Source organism: Littorina saxatilis, linkage group LG12 (genome assembly GCF_037325665.1).
Source record: "Littorina saxatilis isolate snail1 linkage group LG12, US_GU_Lsax_2.0, whole genome shotgun sequence".
NCBI classification, from domain to species: Eukaryota; Metazoa; Mollusca; class Gastropoda; order Littorinimorpha; family Littorinidae; genus Littorina; species Littorina saxatilis.
The window spans coordinates 68773490-68794165 of NC_090256.1; the positions used below are offsets into that span (position 1 = coordinate 68773490).

General features: G+C 43.6%; 1 protein-coding gene across 1 annotated transcript in view; it reads left to right on the plus strand.

The window, feature by feature from the left end:
• The window catches only part of LOC138981491 (calcitonin gene-related peptide type 1 receptor-like), a 129469-nt gene that overhangs the window by 25397 nt on the left and 83396 nt on the right, over positions 1-20676 (plus strand). Inside the window, exons 3-4 of the mRNA XM_070354431.1 lie at positions 8084-8175; positions 13949-14055. Of these exons, the coding sequence (XP_070210532.1) occupies positions 8084-8175; positions 13949-14055 (199 nt within the window). The remainder of the gene's footprint in view (positions 1-8083; positions 8176-13948; positions 14056-20676) is intronic.

Consider the following 20676-nt stretch of genomic DNA (forward strand, 5'->3'; position numbering starts at 1 on the left):
AGTGGACGGGACTGGTCTGACGTGTCATGATTTAATGAAGATGATAGAGAGAGTAAAGGCTAAGTGGACGGGACTGGTCTGACGTGTCATGATTTAATGAAGATGATAGAGCAAAGGCAAAGTGGACGGGACTGGTCTGACATGTCGTGATTTAATGAAGATGATAGATATTCATTATCGGTATGCAGGGTAAAAGGATGTTTCATGATGCACAGGAGATGATAATTTGTCAATATATACATTGCTGATAAACAGATAAGCCACAGGCCGAATGGACCGGCACGGTTGGCCTAGTGATAAGGCGTCCGCCCCGTAATCGGGAGGTCGTGGGTTCGAACCCCGGCCGGGTCATACCTAAGACTTTAAAATTGGCAATCTAGTGGCTGCTCCGCCTGGCGTCTGGCATTATGGGGTTAGTGCTAGGACTGGTTGGTCCGGTGTCAGAATAATGTGACTTGGTGAGACAGGAAGCCTGTGCTGCGACTTCTGTCTTGTGTGTGGCGCACGTTAAATGTCAAAGCAGCACCGCCCTGATATGGCCCTTCGTGGTCGGCTGGGCGTTAAGCAAAAAAAAAAAAAAAAAAAAAAAAAGGCCGAATGGACAGGCAGGTCACAAATATCGTCATACGGAGAGGATGACAAATACACATTCACGATATCTAAGGAAAAGGGCAGGTCACAAATACCGTCATACGGAGAGGATGACAAATACACATTCACGATATCTAAGGAAAAGGGCAGGTCACAAATATCGTCATACGGAGAGGATGGGAAATACACATTCACAATATTCAAGGAAAAGGGCAGGTCACAAATACCGTCATACGGAGAGGATGGGAAATACACATTCACAATATTCAAGGAAAAGGGCAGGTCACAAATACCGTCATACGGAGAGGATGGGAAATACACATTCACAATATTCAAGGAAAAGGGCAGGTCACAAATACCGTCATACGGAGAGGATGGGAAATACACATTCACAATATTCAAGGAAAAGGGCAGGTCACAAATACCGTCATACGGAGAGGATGGGAATTACATATTCACGATATCCAAGAAAAAAGGCATGAACGGAAAGACAAGAGCAGGATTATAATCATGTAGTGAAAATGATCAATAAACATTCACAATATGCAGAAAAAGTATGACTGGACAACAACGACAAAAATATCACGATGTATACAAAAACAAAAAACACTGATATTTACGGTATAGAGGCACAGGTTTCCATGTACGATAGGAAAGATGCCATTCGGTAAGACGCGCGGAGGAGGCTTTTCGAACTTCGAATGGGAACCATTTTTGCTATTGTTTATTCGATACGTTGTAAAGCACCAGAAATACCACATTGCATCATTCTTATGATGATGTAAATGACAGTCCATTGCGAGGCTTTAGAAATCCTCGAACGATAATCGAGAAGTAATGCAACTCGGCGAATTACGTCCCTTTGCGTGGAAGCATAATGGCAGCAATAACCCAGCAACGAGAACTCATTACGTGGCCGTTTATGTTCAGCTTTCATATAAAAGATTGTCGGTAGCTATGATGCTTTATTTCCTCTCAACACCTTTTTGTTTCTGCTTCTTTGGAGAGAGCCATTGTAATGCAAGCCTTGAAGACCATCAAAACATACATATATCACGCTAGGAACATGATGGAGAGAGCCATTGTAATGCAAGCCTTGAAGACCATCAAAACATACATATATCACACTTGGGACATGATGGAGAGAGCCATAGTAATGCAAGCCTTGATGACCATCAAAACATACATATATCACGCTAGGAACATGATGGAGAGAGCCATTGTAATGCAAGCCTTGATGACCATCAGAACATACATATATCACACTAGGGACATGATGGAGAGAGCCATAGTAATGCAAGCCTTGATGACCATCAAAACATACATATATCACGCTAGGAACATGATGGAGAGAGCCATTGTAATGCAAGCCTTGAAGACCATCAAAACATACATATATCACGCTAGGAACATGATGGAGAGAGCCATTGTAATGCAAGCCTTGAAGACCATCAAAACATACATATATCACGCTAGGAACATGATGGAGAGAGCCATTGTAATGCAAGCCTTGACGACCATCAAAAAATACATATATCACGCTAGAAAAATGATGGTGAGAGCCATAGTAATGCAAGCTTTGAAGAACATCAAAACATACATATATCACGCTAGGAACATGATGGAGAGAGTCATAGTAATGCAAGCCTTGATGACCATCAAAACATACATATATCACGCTAGGAACATGATGGAGAGAGCCATTGTAATGCAAGCCTTGATGACCATCAAAACATACATATATCACGCTAGGAACATGATGGAGAGGACCATTGTAATGCAAGCCTTGAAGACCATCAAAACGTACATATATCACGCTAGGGACATGATGGAGAGAGCCATTGTAATGCAAGCCTTGATGACCATCAAAACATACATATATCACGCTAGGAACATGATGGAGAGAGCCATTGTAATGCAAGCCTTGATGACCATCAACACATACATATATCACGCTAGGAACATGGAGAGAGCCATTGTAATGCAAGCCTTGATGACCATCAAAACATACATATATCACGCTAGGGACATGATGGAGAGAGCCATTGTAATGCAAGCCTTGATGACCATCAAAACATACATATATCACGCTGGGAACATGATGGAGAGAGCCATTGTAATGCAAGCCTTGATGACCATCAAAACATACATATATCACGCTGGGAACATGATGGAGAGAGCCATTGTAATGCAAGCCTTGATGACCATCATAACATATATCACGCTGGGAACATGAAGAGACTGTGTTCCAATAAAACAAACAGGCCATTTGTCTCATAGCAGAACTTAAAATGGCAAAACTAAAAGTAAAGAATCAAAACATAAGAAAGGTAGATTGTTGGAACGTTTGTGACAAAACAATACATTCACAGATATTTCGACCCAACGGTCTTTTAAGTGAACAGACAAACAAATATTCACACAAAACTTATCTTGATAGAAAACAATGAATTTTGGAACGTTGGCAGTCTCTTTGTTTTTAAAAGTACAGAAATAATGGCCATCCCCATCCTTCACACCTTGTTAAACGCGTGTAAGTGTTTCGTGGTTTTTAGTTAATGAGAATGTTCACACACGTAAATGAAATGGTCTCGGGCTTTGCGTTGACAACACCAGTCTTGGATTTGCTGTTCACACTCGTTCTTTTTTCTTATTCGTCTTTCTAGTTTCCTCCGACCGTTTTCACAATGTTCCGTCTATGTCATTGTCGTAAAGATGGTTGTAAAAAGATGGCGATAGTTGCTGGCATTATCTGCATGTAGGCAGCGTTTCCTAAAGTCACAAAAAGTCTCCGCAAAAACACCAAAAACACAAAAAACGACAACACACACACGCACACACGGAGTCAGAGACTGTAACGCGTTTTTCGTCATGGCAAATCATGACAATTCACTCACACGCACACACAGAAACAGAGACTGTAACGCGTGTTTCGCCATGGCAAAACATGACAATTCACTCACACGCTCACACAGAAACAGAAACTGTAACGCGTTTTTCGTCATGGCAAAACATGACAATTCACTCACACGCACACACAGAAACAGAGACTGTAACGCGTTTTTCGTCATGGCAAAACATGACAATTCACTCACACGCTCACACAGAAACAGAGACTGTAACGCGTGTTTCGTCATGGCAAAACATGACAATTCACTCACACGCACACACAGAAACAGAGACTGTAACGCGTGTTTCGCCATGGCAAAACATGACAATTCACTCACACGCTCACACAGAAACAGAAACTGTAACGCGTGTTTCGTCATGGCAAAACATGACAATGCACTCACACGCTCACACAGAAACAGAGACTGTAACGCATGTTTCGTCATGGCAAAACATGACAATTCACTCACACGCTCACACAGAAACAGAAACTGTAACGCGTGTTTCGTCATGGCTAAACATGACAATGCACTCACACGCTCACACAGAAACAGAGACTGTAACGCGTATTTCGTCCTGGCAAAACATGACAATTCACTCACACGCACACAGAAACAGAGACTGTAACGCGTGTTTCGTCATGGCAAAACATGACAATTCACTCACACGCACACAGAAACAGAGACTGTAACGCGTTTTTCGTCATGGCAAAACATGACAATTCACTCACACGCACACAGAAACAGAAACTGAAACGCGTGTTTCGTCATGGCAAAACATGACAATTCACTCACACGCTCACACAGAAACAGAGACTGTAACGCATGTTTCGTCATGGCAAAACATGACAATTCACTCACACGCTCCTCAGTTTCCTCTTACAGTGTGGTTCCGAACAGATGACGATGCTAGATGAAATCCTCTGCTTTGACGGTCATGTAGGCACGCTGCGTTTAATTCAGGTCACACACACACACAGCGGACAGAACACGCTGGAAATACAGTGACTATTGAACCGTGAGTGATGACGGTGCACACACACACAGGCTCACAGCGGAAAGAACACGCTGGAAATACCGTGACTATTGAACCGTGAGTGATGACGGTGCACACACACACACTCACACACACACAACACACAGCGGTCAGAACACGCTGTAAGTACTCGTTACCGTGACTATTGAACCGTGAGTGATGACGGTGCTGGTCTGTCAACTCAGCCATTACACGCCTGCTGGTGTCTGCTCGCTCTTTCATCGTGTCTTTCAAGGTGGATCTCAAGAGATGGCCATGTTAGATTAAATCTGTTGTAGAGACGGACCTGCGAGATAGCACGTACAGAAAGTCACATTAATAGGGCCCAACGATCACTAGCTGCATTCGGGTTTCTGCATTCACTTCTTTCAAGAGGGTTCTGAACAAGATGACGATGTTAGATTTAATCTTGTGCGGGGACGATCATGGAGGGTGGCATTTGCTGCAGGTCACACAGACTGTCTGAAATGACAACCTGCAAAATAATAGAGAGACGATAAAGCTTGTCTGGGTGGCGATGCTGGAAGAGATCTTCTGTGGAACGAGCATGCAGGCTAGTACCATAGGCTTGCCGTGATAGGTGGCAAACGAGGCCACGAGGTGGTGTCCACACGGCGTCACGTTGTCCATTCCGCGTTTCACTCACACTCACCGGGGGCTCGGAGATTGGCTGATCAGTGGGGTCGCACTGCTCCACTTCCACCCAGCATCAACAACCCCGCGCTGGGCGTCCCCGTAATGGGCGTCGCGAAGCAACCCTCATAATATTATCTGTCGGGTGGGTCCAGTGTTGGTGGTCGTTCAATCGGTTGAAGATTCACTGGGTTATAAAGGGGGAGAGAGTGTCACATGATGCAAATCAGTACCACACAAAACTTGGGGCGGGATATACACGTTAGACAGGGATAATAAACCGTACCCTCAATGCAGCGTATCCTGGACTAAAGTTTCTGAACGCGACTCCTGCATACCAGCCCTGCTTTGATTGAAATCAGAAAGTTGTGCCAGACTAGTGATAGTTCAAGCAACCATACCGCGTTATGTATGGCACTTGCAAAGCGTCGCCCATCCTGGGATTACCAATGGCGGGGTTGCCCTTGCCGGGACGCGTTGGACCCTTTTGCCAGCAGATTATGCATGATGCCCGGCGCGTAATATTCCTTCCTCCTCCTCTCTGTCAGTCTCCAGGGTGCAGCTCGGGATTTAATATCTGCGGCCAGATAAAAACATGAGTTTAATCGAGCGCAGTTTACGGCGTGACGGCTGTCAGAACTCGTCTCGCTTTGGGACATCCCGGGCTGCTTTACGACCCTCTCTTTCTCCCACCTCGTCGCTTTGTGGGTTTAGGCAGAAAAGGGGAGCAGGGATTTCTTGCCAGTTCTGTCACGAGGACATCAGACCTGATATCGCTGATTGCGGTGTTGTTGGGATCCGTGTCACGGGTGTTAAGGATGATATCTTTACATCTTCCATTTCAATTCCTGGCAATAAAGAGGGGAGTGTTAAGGAGAGGCTAGTGGGGGGGCTGAGGTCATACAGGCGGCGTGACGTAGGACGCAAGGGCCAAAGACACGTGTGGATCGAGATGGAAAGGTGAAAAAGAGAAGGAGAGAGAGAGAGAGAGAGAGAGAGAGAGAGAGAGAGAGAGAGAGAGTGAGAGACAGATAGAGAGAGTGAGAGACAGATAGAGAGAGAGAGAGAGAGAGAGAGAGGGGAGATATGCAAGCTTTAAGAGGTGTCTGGATTTGATGCAAAACTCCTTTTGAAATCTCTCTCTCTCTCTCTCTCTCTCTCTCTCTCTCTCTCTCTCTCTCTCTCTCTCTCTCTCTCTCTCTCTCTCTCTCTCTCTCTCTCCGTATATATTATACGTTAATTGGATCTGTGATCCAAACATGGCTTTTGGTCAATCGAGATGGAATTGACCAAAAGGCATGTTTGGATCACAGATCCAATTAACATATATATCTCGACATTCACTGGTCTTAGGGGTTTTGTTTTCAAAGAAGAAAGAAATTTGCTTGAACACGGACCACTTCTCCGAGCAAAATCAACAAACCTAATCACTCGCATTCAGCAAAACGTTTCATCTTTTTTTCACTTTCGAGTATGCGGACGACTGAACTTGACCGCTAAAAAGTAGTCCTTTCGGAACCATTACGCCGAGTCTGAACATGAGGTCTAAACATTGTTTTTATGCAGGATCTAGGTGAAAGCGAGGCTGTTCTTATCTCTGTATACAGTCGAGAGAGAGAGAAATACATGTCGAGACATTATACGTTATTTACGTTTTTGACCAAAATATGACATTTTACACAGATCGAGACAGTCATTGTTCTCCGAGACCGCGGTCAAGAACGCAAACAACGTATAATATATGTATAAGTTACAGCTCCGTCCATCCATGGTATCGCCTGATATTTTGTCGAGACTGGGTCAATGAATATGATGACGTCACTCGAGGCTCTGCCGAGAGTGACGTCATTATATTCTTTCACCCCGTCGAGACAAAATATCACGCGATACCATGGATGGACGGAGGTGTAACGTATATATGGCATGACCAAAGTAAAGAGAATTTGTCATGGGATGTGGAAAAAAATCATTGGAAATTCACCATGGGCAATCAACCCAAGCCTAGAAGTTGTAGAACTATATTTTGTTTCAGTCTTGGCAAGGCCAGTTTTGTCCAGTTCCGGAAAAGACATCATGAATTCATTCACCCTGCCGAGACGAAAAAAACCCCAATTCCATGGATGAAAACGTATAAGCTTATTATCCCGTGACGCATAAAAGCTAAATTTTGTTTTGAAATGTCTTCACAACGTACATATAACTTATAACGACATAATCGCCTCCACAAGACAGGAAAAACGCACACTTTGTTTTTCGTCTGCTACAAATCTAGTCTTGTTGGTTGACGGAGAGAATAAAGCTTCAATCGTACCTTCATCAACAGGAATAAATGCTCAATCCGCTGTCAGTTCGCAACTGAACCTTGTTTTTTTTTCTTTAACTTTTTGGTTAACATTGAAACGGCAATCCAAAAGAGTGTTTCAGCTGTTTCAAGACACAGGCTTAGCTCCTTCTTTTGAGTTGCTTTTCAGTCTAAAATGACACCGGAAGCGAACAAATTGTCGCGTATACTGTCGTCACAAAAAGACGTCATGACAAAGTTACACGCAAAGCGAAAGAGACTTTGACGTCATTTACTTTTGTTTGGAATTTTCCGTCTGTTCCTAGCTTGTCAGTGAAGACCTGACGTGAGTAAGCTTACCCTTTGCAGCTGTGAAATAATCAGTCTTGTGTCTCGGTCGTGTAGGTACAGAGTTTGCTTCTGCAATCATTGTGTTCGTGTTGATGACGGCTTCATAAGATTTCCATTTTCTTGTTTCTGCGGCTGCGCAAGTTATTTTGCCTAGGTCATGGCCGAACTTTAGGCCTACGGAGAAATATCGCTGGATATTTTCTCCCTAGATTAACAGAGACAAAGAAGGGAAGTCATGCTGTATATATATTTATATTAACAAGAAGTTGTGTCCCAGTGATGTGATGTGTTGTCTCGTTACAGCCCTGGCGACCAAGCGGTGCGAGCAGGACGGCACGTGGTACATCTCCCCTCTCAGCAACAATACCTACAGCAACTACACCGCCTGCACCCAGGTATTTCTTTCTTCACGTGTACATCATCATGTAAACCATCATGTAAATCATAGTGTTAACCATCATGTAAACCATCATGTAAAACATAGTGTTAACCATCATGTAAACTATCATGTAAATCATAGTGTTAACCATCATGTAAATCATAGTGTTAACCATCATGTAAACCATCCTGTAAATCATCATGTAAATCATAGTGTTAACCATCATTTAAACCATCATGTAAACCATCATGCAAACCATCATGTAAACGATCACGTAAACCATCATGTAAACCATCATGTAAACCATCATGTAAACCATGATTGGTTCCTTCATCGACACAACGACGAACGTCCACTCTCTATTCACCGATCTAATGTTGTCTGGTCTTTTTGCACGGTTTCGTTGTTGCACCCTTAATGTAGGCGTGCTTATGACGGGAGGATCACTCTCAATGTAGGCGTGCTTATGACGGGGGGATCACTCTTAATGTAGGCGTGCTTATGACGGGGGGGTCACTCTCAATGTAGGCGTGCTTATGACGGGGGTATCACTCTCAATGTAGGCGTGCTTATGACGGGGGGATCACCCTTAATGTAGGCGTGCTTATGACGGGGGGATCACCCTTAATGTAGGCGTGCTTATGATGGGAGGATCACTCTCAATGTAGGCGTGCTTATGACGGGGGTATCACCCCTAATGTAGGCGTGCTTATGACAGGGGGATCACTCTCAATGTAGGCGTGCTTATGACAGGGGGATCACCCTTAATGTAGGCGTGCTTATGACAGGGGGATCACCCTTAATGTAGGTGTGCTTATGACGGGGGGATAACTCTTAATGTAGGCGTGCTTATGACAGGGGGATCACCCTTAATGTAGGCGTGCTTATGACAGGGGGATCACTCTCAATGTAGGCGTGCTTATGACAGGGGGATCACCCTTAATGTAGGCGTGCTTATGACGGGGGGATCACCCTTAATGTGGGCGTGCTTATGACAGGGGGATCACCCTTAATGTAGGCGTGCTTATGACGGGGGGGGTCACTCTTAATGTAGGCGTGCTTATGACAGGGGGATCACCCTTAATGTAGGCGTGCTTATGACGGGGGGATCACTCTCAATGTAGGCGTGCTTATGACAGGGGGATCACCCTTAATGTAGGCGTGCTTATGACGGGGGGGATCACCCTTAATGTAGGCGTGCTTATGACAGGGGGATCACTCTCAATGTAGGCGTGCTTATGACAGGGGGATCACCCTTAATGTAGGCGTGCTTATGACGGGGAGATCACTCTCAATGTAGGCGTGCTTATGACGGGGGGATCACCCTTAATGTAGGCGTGCTTATGGCGGGGGGGTCACTCTCAATGTAGGCGTGCTTATGACGGGGGGATCACTCTCAATGTAGGCGTGCTTATGACGGGGGGATCACTCTCAATGTAGGCGTGCTTATGACGGGGGGATCACCCTTAATGTTGGCGTGCTTATGACAGGGGGATCACCCTTAATGTAGGCGTGCTTATGACAGGGGGATCACCCTTAATGTAGGCGTGCTTATGACGGGAGGATCACTCTCAATGTAAGCGTGCTTATAACGGGAGGATCACTCTCAATGTAGGCGTGCTTATGACGGGAGGATCACTCTCAATGTAAGCGTGCTTATGACGGGAGGATCACCCTTAATGTAGGCGTGCTTATGACGGGGGGGGGGGGGGTCACTCTCAATGTAGGCGTGCTTATGACGGGAGGATCACTCTCAATGTAGGCGTGCTTATGACGGGGGATCACCCTTAATGTAGGCGTGCTTATGACGGGAGGATCACTCTCAATGTAAGCGTGCTTATGACGGGAGGATCACTCTCAATGTAGGCGTGCTTATGACGGGGGTATCACTCTCAATGTAGGCGTGCTTATGACGGGAGGATCACTCTCAATGTAGGCGTGCTTATGACGGGGGTATCACTCTCAATGTAGGCGTGCTTATGACGGGGGATCACTATCATCTTTTCCCTGAAGCTCGTGTTGTCATTAGTGAACCGAACAAGTAAAGGGGCTTGGTGACAAGCTCAGAAGGCTATTCAGGATTTGTATTTCTGAAGGAGTTTAGGATTTGTATCCAACAAAGTGTTGCAACAAACAAACAAACCAAACAAAAAACAAAACAATAAACAACGCCTTCAGTAAACAATGGAACCCTCTAGCGGCGATATTGACATTCCTTGACGCCACAGCTCATCCTCTTGTCCTTCCATCTTAATCCCGTACGCAAGTATTTGACGGGGGAACTGACCATGTCTATCTCCCAGGCATTGTTGAGGGCAAAGGGGGAGGGCAGGGGGGGGGGGGGACTGACCATGTCTATTTCCCAGGCTTTGTTGAGGGCAGAGGGGGGGGGGGCACGGGGGTGGGGGCACGAGGGTGGGGGGGAACTGACCATGTCTATCTCCCTGGCATTGTTGAGGGCAGGGTGGGGGGGGGGGGGGGGGCAGGGGAACTGACCATGTCTATCTCCCAGGCATTGTTGAGGGCAGAGTGGGGGGGGGGGGGGCAGGGGAACTGACCATGTCTATCTCCCTGGCATTGTTGAGGGCAGAGGGGGGGGGGGGGGGCAGGGGAACTGACCATGTCTATCTCCCTGGCATTGTTGAGGGCAGAGGGGGGGGGGGAGCAGGGGAACTGACCATGTCTATCTCCCTGGCATTGTTGAGGGCAGAGGGGGGAGGGCAGAGGGGGGGGGGTAACTGACCATGTCTGTCTGCCAGGCAATGTTGAGGGCAGAGGGGGGGCGCAGGGGGAGGGGGGACAGGGGGAGGGGGGGCAGGGTAACTGACCATGTCTGTCTGCCAGGCATTGTTGAGGGCAGAGGGGGGGGGGGGGAGGCAGGGGGGAGGGGCGGCGGGGTAACTGACCATATCTGTCTGCTAGGAATTGTTGAGGACAGATTGGCACAGAAAGCTGACATGGTGTTTCGCAGTGATCACAATAATTGTGTCTTGTAAACCCCTAAAACCTAAACGGCGAGAAGATTGTATTCCACAAAACCTAGTTGTTTACGCACGACAACGAATCAAAAGTATAAGGTGTGATAAAGTAGCAGCAGTTTCTTATTGGTTTTTTTTATTTTATATCCTTTATAACCCTGTCGGACTGTTTTCTTTCCGATACTTCTTAAGTATTTCACCAGCAAAATACCAGAAATGACCGGTTGATGCTTACATAGCTTGTAGGATTTGTAGATTAAAAAGATTCACACCAATAAACAGCGGAGAGAAGAAAGAAACAAAAAAAAAGCCCAGAGTATGGAAGTGAAGCCCTCTCCGCCGCAATATTGACATTCCGTGATCCAAATGCTCGTCATGTTTTCATTCAATCTTAAACCCGCCTGCAAGCATTTCGTGGATAAAACCTGACACTGTGCCTTGCAGCCATTGTTGAAGCCAGATTAGCTGAAAAACTGCCGGCTAAAACAAGAGAAATGAGAGGCTGTCCAAATCCTATTACTGGCGTCTACATTTTTTCTGTTTTATCTTCTTCCGGTTTTCACTGGAATGTCCCCCATCTTGAGCTAGGATTATGCTGCAGGCGTGTTGAAAGTTTATCCAGATGGGCTAGTAAACTTTTGGGTCAACATTTGGTGGGTTTCATTGCCCAGAATTAGATTCGTTTGAATGTTTTCTTTTATATTCTCTGTAAATAGAATTTTTGTTTCGTTCGTTTCTGAAGTTCTGTAAATGCGTCTGGAATTTAATTCAAAATTTTGGTTTGGTTTGTTTGTTTGCTTAACGCCCAGCCGACCACGAAGGGCCATATCAGGGCGGTGCTGCTTTGACATTTAACGTGCGCCACACACAAGACAGAAGTCGCAGCACAGGCTTCATGTCTCACCCAGTCACATTATTCTGACACCGGACCAACCAGTCCTAGCACTAACCCCATAATGCCAGACGCCAGGCGAAGCAGCCACTAGATTGCCAATTTTAAAGTCTTAGGTATGACCCGGCCGGGGTTCCAACCCACGACCTCCCGATCACGGGGCGGACGCCTTACCACTAGGCCAACCGTGCCGGTTTAATTCAAAATGACGATGTATGCCAGGATATTTTATAATAATGAATATGATGTGAATCGACAAATGCCACATTGTGGTTTCCTTCTCTTTTCTCTGCAGATCAGTGTTATTTTTGGAATATACAGAGTCTGTTGTGGAAATGGTCACCAGGAGTTTCAACAGGAGTTTGTGTCTTACCTGTGCTAATATCATTCGCATTCCATAAGTACATTAATACCAAAATATTGCTTTAATCACGTTCACCGAGACGATGCATGCAATAATTAAGGCCAGCTTCCAAGGTGACAAATGACCAAAAGCGTGTTCAAATCTTTCTGCCATAGCATTTCAGAAACACTGCTGATCTTTCCCATTTTTGGCTCATATATTCTTCAAGTGTGTCTTAGCGCTCAGACATAATTCAGTTAAGTGTAATAGAAAGTTTTGATATCTGGAAAAAAAAATTAGAAAAAAAACCCATGACGAACATGTATGATAATCATTACACAAATAACTCTTCATGCAAGACAGATACACACATGAAATTTGACACACTTATCACAAATTGAGCACTAAACAATGTGCTATATTCACAAGAGTGTATTTTGGAGATTTTGTTGTTGTTGATATACTGATATAAGGAATTTTATGTGACTCTCATAGTGATGTTTAAATTTGCTCTAATGTTCGAATAAAATAGCAAAATGTGCCTTTGTTATCAATTATGCAGCACACAAAATTGTATTTGATTTCATCAAATAGTTTTTTTTAGATGTGTGGAAAATAGTGACGGTATGTGTCTAGTTTAAGATAACTTTAATACTTTCAAAGTTTATGAATATTTAATGAGCTGCCACAAGGCATTTTTGTACACCCCCCTGATGCATATTTAATTAAAATTAAAATATTTAGGTTATTTTTTGCCCAAAAACTATCGCATAGTGTGATAGTTGAATGATATAGGTACTTAACACCGCAAACAACCCAAATAACAAACAAACATTAAAATGTCATTTTTCACCTTGGAAGCTGGCCTTAACTAACAGAGGTGAATCTCTTGCACCGTCCAATAAGGTGTTTAAGGTGGAGGTTAAGTAAACTAATACGTACAAAAGTCACAGTTATCAATTGCTTCGTGCGTCTTTGTTCCCTGGCCTGTACTCTGGATTGTGGTACCGTTGTGTTCCTAATACTCTGCACTTGCCTTTGACACAAGGCTCACTGAGTATAACGGTCGTCGCTAATGAATGAAGTAATTAGGTTTCTTTCTGATTACGGTACAAACAGCTACTAATTGCAACCTGGCAGTGAGGAGGCTATCATCGCAACAGTTGGTCTATATCCTTATGTACCCGTCTACGTATGTTAGGTTTTGATTATCTGCTAGAGGAATTAGATATCAACAAAATAGTAATTATGGCCGCATGTTCACATTTTTTCACAAATATATATTTCCTCTTGCAGAAAACTAAAACCGAACATAAGTAGAAGGGTATTTATAAGGATATAATAGACCAAATGTTGCGGTGATACCCTCCACACGGCCAGGTTTCAATTAGTCGCTGTATGTACCTTAATTGGAGACAAATTAATTACTTTATTCATTTGCGATTATCACGTGTTTGATCCAGTTATACACAGTGAGCCCTGTAGACGAGTGACTCGCGTTGCGTCTGTTGACTGTACATATATATAGTATTGATTGACTCATACTGTTCAGGGCGACTTGCGGTGTGTGTTGCAGAAGGACCTGGAGCAGAACCACGTGATCCCTGTCTACATCTTCATCGCCGGCTTCTCTCTCTCCATCGTCATGCTCGTCGTCTCGCTCGTCATCTTCTTCGCATTCAGGTCACACTGACTCACAGTCTAGTTTAACACCTTCAGATCACACTCTAGTTAAACACCTTCAGGTCACACTCTAGTTGAACACCTTCAGGTCACAGTCTAGTTGAACACCTTCAGGTCACACTCTAGTTGAACACCTTCAGGTCACAGTCTAGTTGAACACCTTCGGGTCACACTCTAGTTTAACACCTTCAGGTCACACTGACTCTAGTTGAACACCTTCAGGTCACACTGTTGAACACCTTCAGGTCACACTGGCTCTAGTAACACGCCTTCATGTCACACTGTAGTTAAACGCCTTAAGGTCACACTCTAGTTGAACACCATCAGGTCACACTCTAGTTGAACACCTTCAGGTCACACTGACTCTAGTTGAACACCTTCAGGTCACACTCTAGTTTAACACCTCCAGGTCACACTCTAGTTTAACACCTTCAGGTCCAACGCGATATAACCTTGAACTGTTGAAAACGACGTTAAACACCAAATAAAGAAAGAAAGAAATACCTTCAGGTCATACTGACTCTAGTTGAACACCTTCAGGTCACACTGACTCTAGTTGAACACCTTCAGGTCAGACTCTAGTTTAACACCTTCAGGTCACACTCTAGTTGAACACCTTCAGGTCACACTGACTCAGGTCACACTCTAGTGGAATACCTTCAGGTCACACTCTAGTTGAACACCTTCAGGTCACACTCACTCTAGTAACACGCCTTCATGTCACACTGTAGTTAAACGCCTTAAGGTCACACTCTAGTTGAACACCATCAGGTCACACTCTAGTTGAACACCTTCAGGTCACACTGACTCTAGTTGAACACCTTCAGGTCACACTCTAGTTTAACACCTCCAGGTCACACTCTAGTTGAACGCCTTCATGTCACACTCTAGTTGAACACCTTCAGGTCACACTGACTCTAGTTGAACACCTTCAGATCACACTTTAGTTTAACACCTTCAGGTCCATCGCGATATAACCTTGAACTGTTGAAAACGACATTAAACACCAAATAAAGAAAGAAAGAAACACCTTCAGGTCACACTGACTCTAGTTGAACACCTTCAGGTCACACTCTAGTTTAACACCTTCAGGTCACACTCTAGTTGAACACCTTCAGGTCACACTGACTCAGGTCACACTCTAGTTGAACACCTTCAGGTCACACTCTAGTTGAACACCTTCAGGTCACACTCTAATTGAACACCTTCAGGTCACACTGATTCTAGTTGAACACCTTCAGGTCACACTCTAGTTGAACACCTGCAGGTCACACTCTAGTTGAACACCTTCAGGTTACACTCTAGTTGAACACCTTCAGGTCACACTCTAGTTTAACACCTTCAGGTCACACTGACTCAGGTCACACTCTAGTTGAATACCTTCAGGTCACACTCTAGTTGAACACCTTCAGGTCACATTCTAGTTTAACACCTTCAGGTCACACTCTAGTTGAACACCTTCAGGTCACACTCTAGTTGAACACCTTCAGGTCACACTCTAGTTGAACACCTTCAGGTCACACTGACTCAGGTCACACTCTAGTTGAACACCTTCAGGTCACACTCTAGTTGAACACCTTCAGGTCACACTCTAGTTGAACACCTTCAGGTCACACTCTAGTTTAACACCTTCAGGTCACACTGACTCTAGTTGAACACCTTCGGGTCACACTCTAGTTGAACACCTTAGGGTCACACTCAAGATAACGCCTTCAGGTCACACTCTAGTTGAACACCTTCAGGTCACACTGACTCAGGTCACACTCTAGTTGAATACCTTCAGGTCACACTCTAGTTGAACACCTTCAGGTCACACTCTAGTTTAACACCTTCAGGTCACACTGACTCTAGTTTAACACCTTCAGGTCACACTTTAGTTGAACACTTTCAGGTCACACTCTAGTTGAACACCTTCAGGTCACACTGACTCAGGTCACACTCTAGTTGAATACCTTCAGGTCACACTCTAGTTGAACACCTTCAGGTCACACTCTAGTTTAACACCTTCAGGTCACACTGACTCTAGTTTAACACCTTCAGGTCACACTCTAGTTGGTTTAAACAAGTTTATTCAATAAATTCCATTGGTACTATTACCGCATACATGAAATAAGGAACATGGAGCACAACAAGCTAGGCTTATGAGCGTACTTTTAAAAGCAAATGAAATTTGGTGGACGATTTTAATATAACAAATTTGAAATAATGTCAAAATAATAATGGTAAATTATGGTAGACAAACATGTAACAATAAAAGGGAAAAAAAAAAAAAAAAAAAAACCAACAATGCTAAACTCTAGTTGAACACCTTCAGGTCACACTCTAGTTGAACACCTTCAGGTCACACTGACTCAGGTCACACTCTAGTTGAATACCTTCAGGTCACACTCTAGTTGAACACCTTCAGGTCACACTCTAGTTTAACACCTTCAGGTCACACTGACTCTAGTTTAACACCTTCAGGTCACACTTTAGTTGAACACCTTCAGGTCACACACTAGTTGAACATCTTCAGGTCACACTGACTCTAGTTGAACACCTTCAGGGCATACTCTAGTTGAACACCTTCAGGTCAAACTCTAGTTTAACACCTTCAGGTCACACTGACTCTAGTTTAACACCTTCAGGTCACACTCTCGTTGAACACCTTCAGGTCACACTCTAGTTTAACACCTTCAGGTCACACTCTCGTTGAACACCTTCAGGTCACACTCTAGTTGAACACCTTCAGGTCACACTCTAGTTGAACATCTTTAGGTCACACTGACTCTAGTTGAACACCTTCAGGTCACACTCTAGTTGAACACCTTCAGATCACACTCTAGTTTAACACCTTCAGGTCACACTGACTCTAGTTGAACACCTTCAGGTCACACTCTAGTTGAACACCTTCTGGTCACACTCTAGTTGAATACAATCAGGTCACACTCTAGTTTAACACCTTCAGGTCACACTGACTCTAGTTGAACACCTTCAGCTCACACTCTAGTTGAACACCTTCAGGTCACACTCTAGTTGAACACATTCAGGTCACACTCTAGTTGAACACCTTCAGGTCACACTCTAGTCGAATACAATCAGGTCACACTCTAGGTGAACGCCTTCAGGTCACACTGACTCTAGTTTAACACCTTCAGGTCACAGTCTAGTTGAACACCTTCTGGTCACACTCTAGTTTAACACCTTCCGGTCACACTCTAGATGAACGCCTTCAGATCACACTCTAGTTAAACACCTTCAGGTCACAGTCTAGTTGAACACCTTTAGGTCACAGTCTAGTTGAACACCTTCGGGTCACAGTCTAGTTGAACACCTTTAGGTCACAGTCTAGTTGAACACCTTCAGGTCACACTCTAGTTGAATACAATCAGGTCACACTCTAGTTAAACACCTTCAGGTCACAGTCTAGTTGAACACCTTTAGGTCACACTCTAGTTGAACACCTTTAGGTCACAGTCTAGTTGAACACCTTCGGGTCACACTCTAAGTTAACACCTTCAGGTCACACTCTAGATAACACCTTCAGGTCACACTCTAGTTGAACGCCTTCAGATCACACTCTAGCTAAACACCTTCAGGTCACACTCTAGTTGAACACTTTCAGGTCACACTCTAGTTGAACACCTTCGGGTCACACTCTAGATAACACCTTCAGATCACACTCTAGTTAAACACCTTCAGGTCACACTCTAGTTAAACACCTTCAGGTCACACTCTAATTAAACACCTTCAGGTCACACTCTAGTTGAACACCTTTAGGTCACACTGACTTTAGTTTAACACCTTCAGGTCACATTGACTCTAGTTGAACACCTTCAGGTCACACTGACTCTAGTTTAACACCTTCTGGTCACATTCTAGTTGAACACCTTCAGGTCACACTGACTCTAGTAACACGCCTTCAGGTCACACTGTAGTTAAACGCCTTAAGATCACACTCTAGTTAAACACCTTTAGGTCACAGTCTAGTTGAACACCTTCAGGTCACACTCTAGATAACACCTTCAGGTCACACTGTAGTTGAACGCCTTCAGATCACACTTTAGTTAAACACCTTCAGGTCACACTCTAGTTGAACACCTTCAGGTCACACTGACTCTAGTTTAACACCTTCAGGTCACACTGACTCTAGTTGAACACCTTCAGGTCACACTGACTCTAGTTGAACACCTTCAGGTCACACTGACTCTAGTTGAACACTTTCAGGTCACACTCTAGTTGAACACCTTCAGGTCACACTGACTCTAGTAACATGCCTTCAGGTCACACTGACTCTAGTAACATGCCTTCAGGTCACACTGTAGTTAAACGCCTTAAGGTCATACTCTAGTTGAACACCATCAGGTCACACTCTAGTAACATGCCTTCAGGTCACACTGACTCTAGTAACATGCCTTCAGGTCACACTGTAGTTAAACCCTTTTCCAGAGATCGTTGGCTGAGGGAAAGTTTCCGAAAATTTGGAAAGTAGCTCATGTGAATCCCATTTATAAGAAAGGTGGAAAAGAACACTGCAGTAACTATCGTCCGATTTCATTACTCAGTTGCATTGGAAAAGTATTGGAAAAATGTGTTCAAGCCCATGTTTTTCGATATCTCACAGAGAATGATTTATTAACGGTTTCTCAGTCAGGGTTTATTCCTGGTGATTCAACTAGTTTCCAGTTGTTGAGTATGTATGACGATTTTTGTCAATCCTTAGATAAGCAGTTGACGACTCAGGCTGTTTTCTGTGATATATCAAAAGCCTTCGACAGAGTGTGGCACAAGGGTTTGTTGCATAAATTATATGCTATAGGCATAAGAGGTGTTTTATTAAAATGGTTTGAAGATTATTTGACAGGCAGGTTACAAGCCGTTGTTATCCAAGGCAGGAAATCGACATACGGACGTGTTTGTTCAGGTGTTCCCCAAGGTTCTGTTCTGGGGCCCTTGTTGTTCCTTGTGTACATTAACGATATTGTCATTAATATCGAATCTGTCATTAAACTTTTTGCTGATGATACCAGTTTGTATTTATCTCTAAATGATGCAAACACGCGGACACAGATCTTAAATGCAGACTTAGCCAAAATTGCACACTGGGCGGAAAAATGGAAAGTTAATTTCAATAATTTAAAAACAGATTTGATGACCTTTTCTGGAAATAGAATGCCTGAAACCCTTCCTCTTGTATTTGATGGAACAATTCTGAGAGAAAACCACGTTCACAAACATCTTGGTGTACTGATTCAGAGCGACTGCAAATGGGAATCACATGTTCAGTCAATTATATCTAAAGTACGTGTTCTTCTCTCATGTTTTCGGTCCTATAAGTATCGCCTTAGCCGAAAGGCACTTGAACTTATGTATAAATCTTTTATTATTCCCCATTTTGATTTTTCTGACGTCATTTGGGATAACTGTTCTGACAGATTAGCTACTTTATTAGAAAACTTGCATCTTGATGCCATAAGAACCATTATAGGTGCAGTTCGTGGCACGAGTCACCAAAAATTGTACGATGAATCAGGATTTACAACACTGAAGGAGAGGCGAAAAAGACACAAATTGATTTTGTATTTCAAATTAGTTAATGCACGCGTGCCACCATACTTACTAGAACGTCTGCCTCCTCTCGTTGCTTCTGTGAACCCTTACCATAGACGAAGACCACTTGACAGACAGACTCCCCACTCTCGAACTGAATTGTATAAAAAGTCATTTTTTCTGTCTTCGACTTCCCTGTGGAATGAGCTTCCAGATACTGTAAAACAACTTGATTCTATTGGGTTATTTAAAAAACGTATTAGTTCTGATGATTCTGTTGTTCCCTCGTATAGATACACATCTGATCGAAAATCAGAAATTATCCATTGCAGACTGAGATTGAGGATCAGCAATCTAAATAGTGATCTATTTGACAGACATTTAATTCCCGACCCGTCATGCACTTGTGGTTATCGTGTTGAAAATGCGGAGCACTATATTTTTCATTGCCCCTTATCTCTTCAAATACGTGAAGTCACCTTGTCAACACTGCCCAACTATGATTTGCTAACCGCTGATGATTTTCTGTATGGAAATAGAGACAAGTCAGACAGCGAAAATGCATTGATATTTGACCAGTTATTCAGGTTTATCTTATTAAGCAAACGTTTTGAATAATGAATGCATTTATCTCATCCATGTTCGAAACGACTGTACATTTCCTTGTTCTGGTAGTATTCTATTTTCAACCATGTGGAAGTCATTGTATGCGTGTGTGTGCGAGTGAGTGTGCGAGCGCGTGTGAGTACTGTTGTTAGTTTAGCATTGGTTGGTTTTTTTTTTTTTTTTTTTTTTTTTTTTTTTTTTTTCTTTTGTTTTTTGTTTCCTTTTATTGTTACATGTTTGTCTACCATAATTTACCATTATTATTTTGACATTATTTCAAATTTGTTATATTAAAATAGTCCGCCAAATTTCATTTGCTTTTAAGAGTACGCTTATAAGCCTAGCTTGTTGTGCTCCACTGATTCTAGTTGAACACCTGCAGGTCACACTCTAGTTGAACACCTTCAGGTCACACTGATTCTAGTTGAACACCTTCAGGTCACACTCTAGTTGAACACCTTCAGGTCACACTGATTCTAGTTGAAC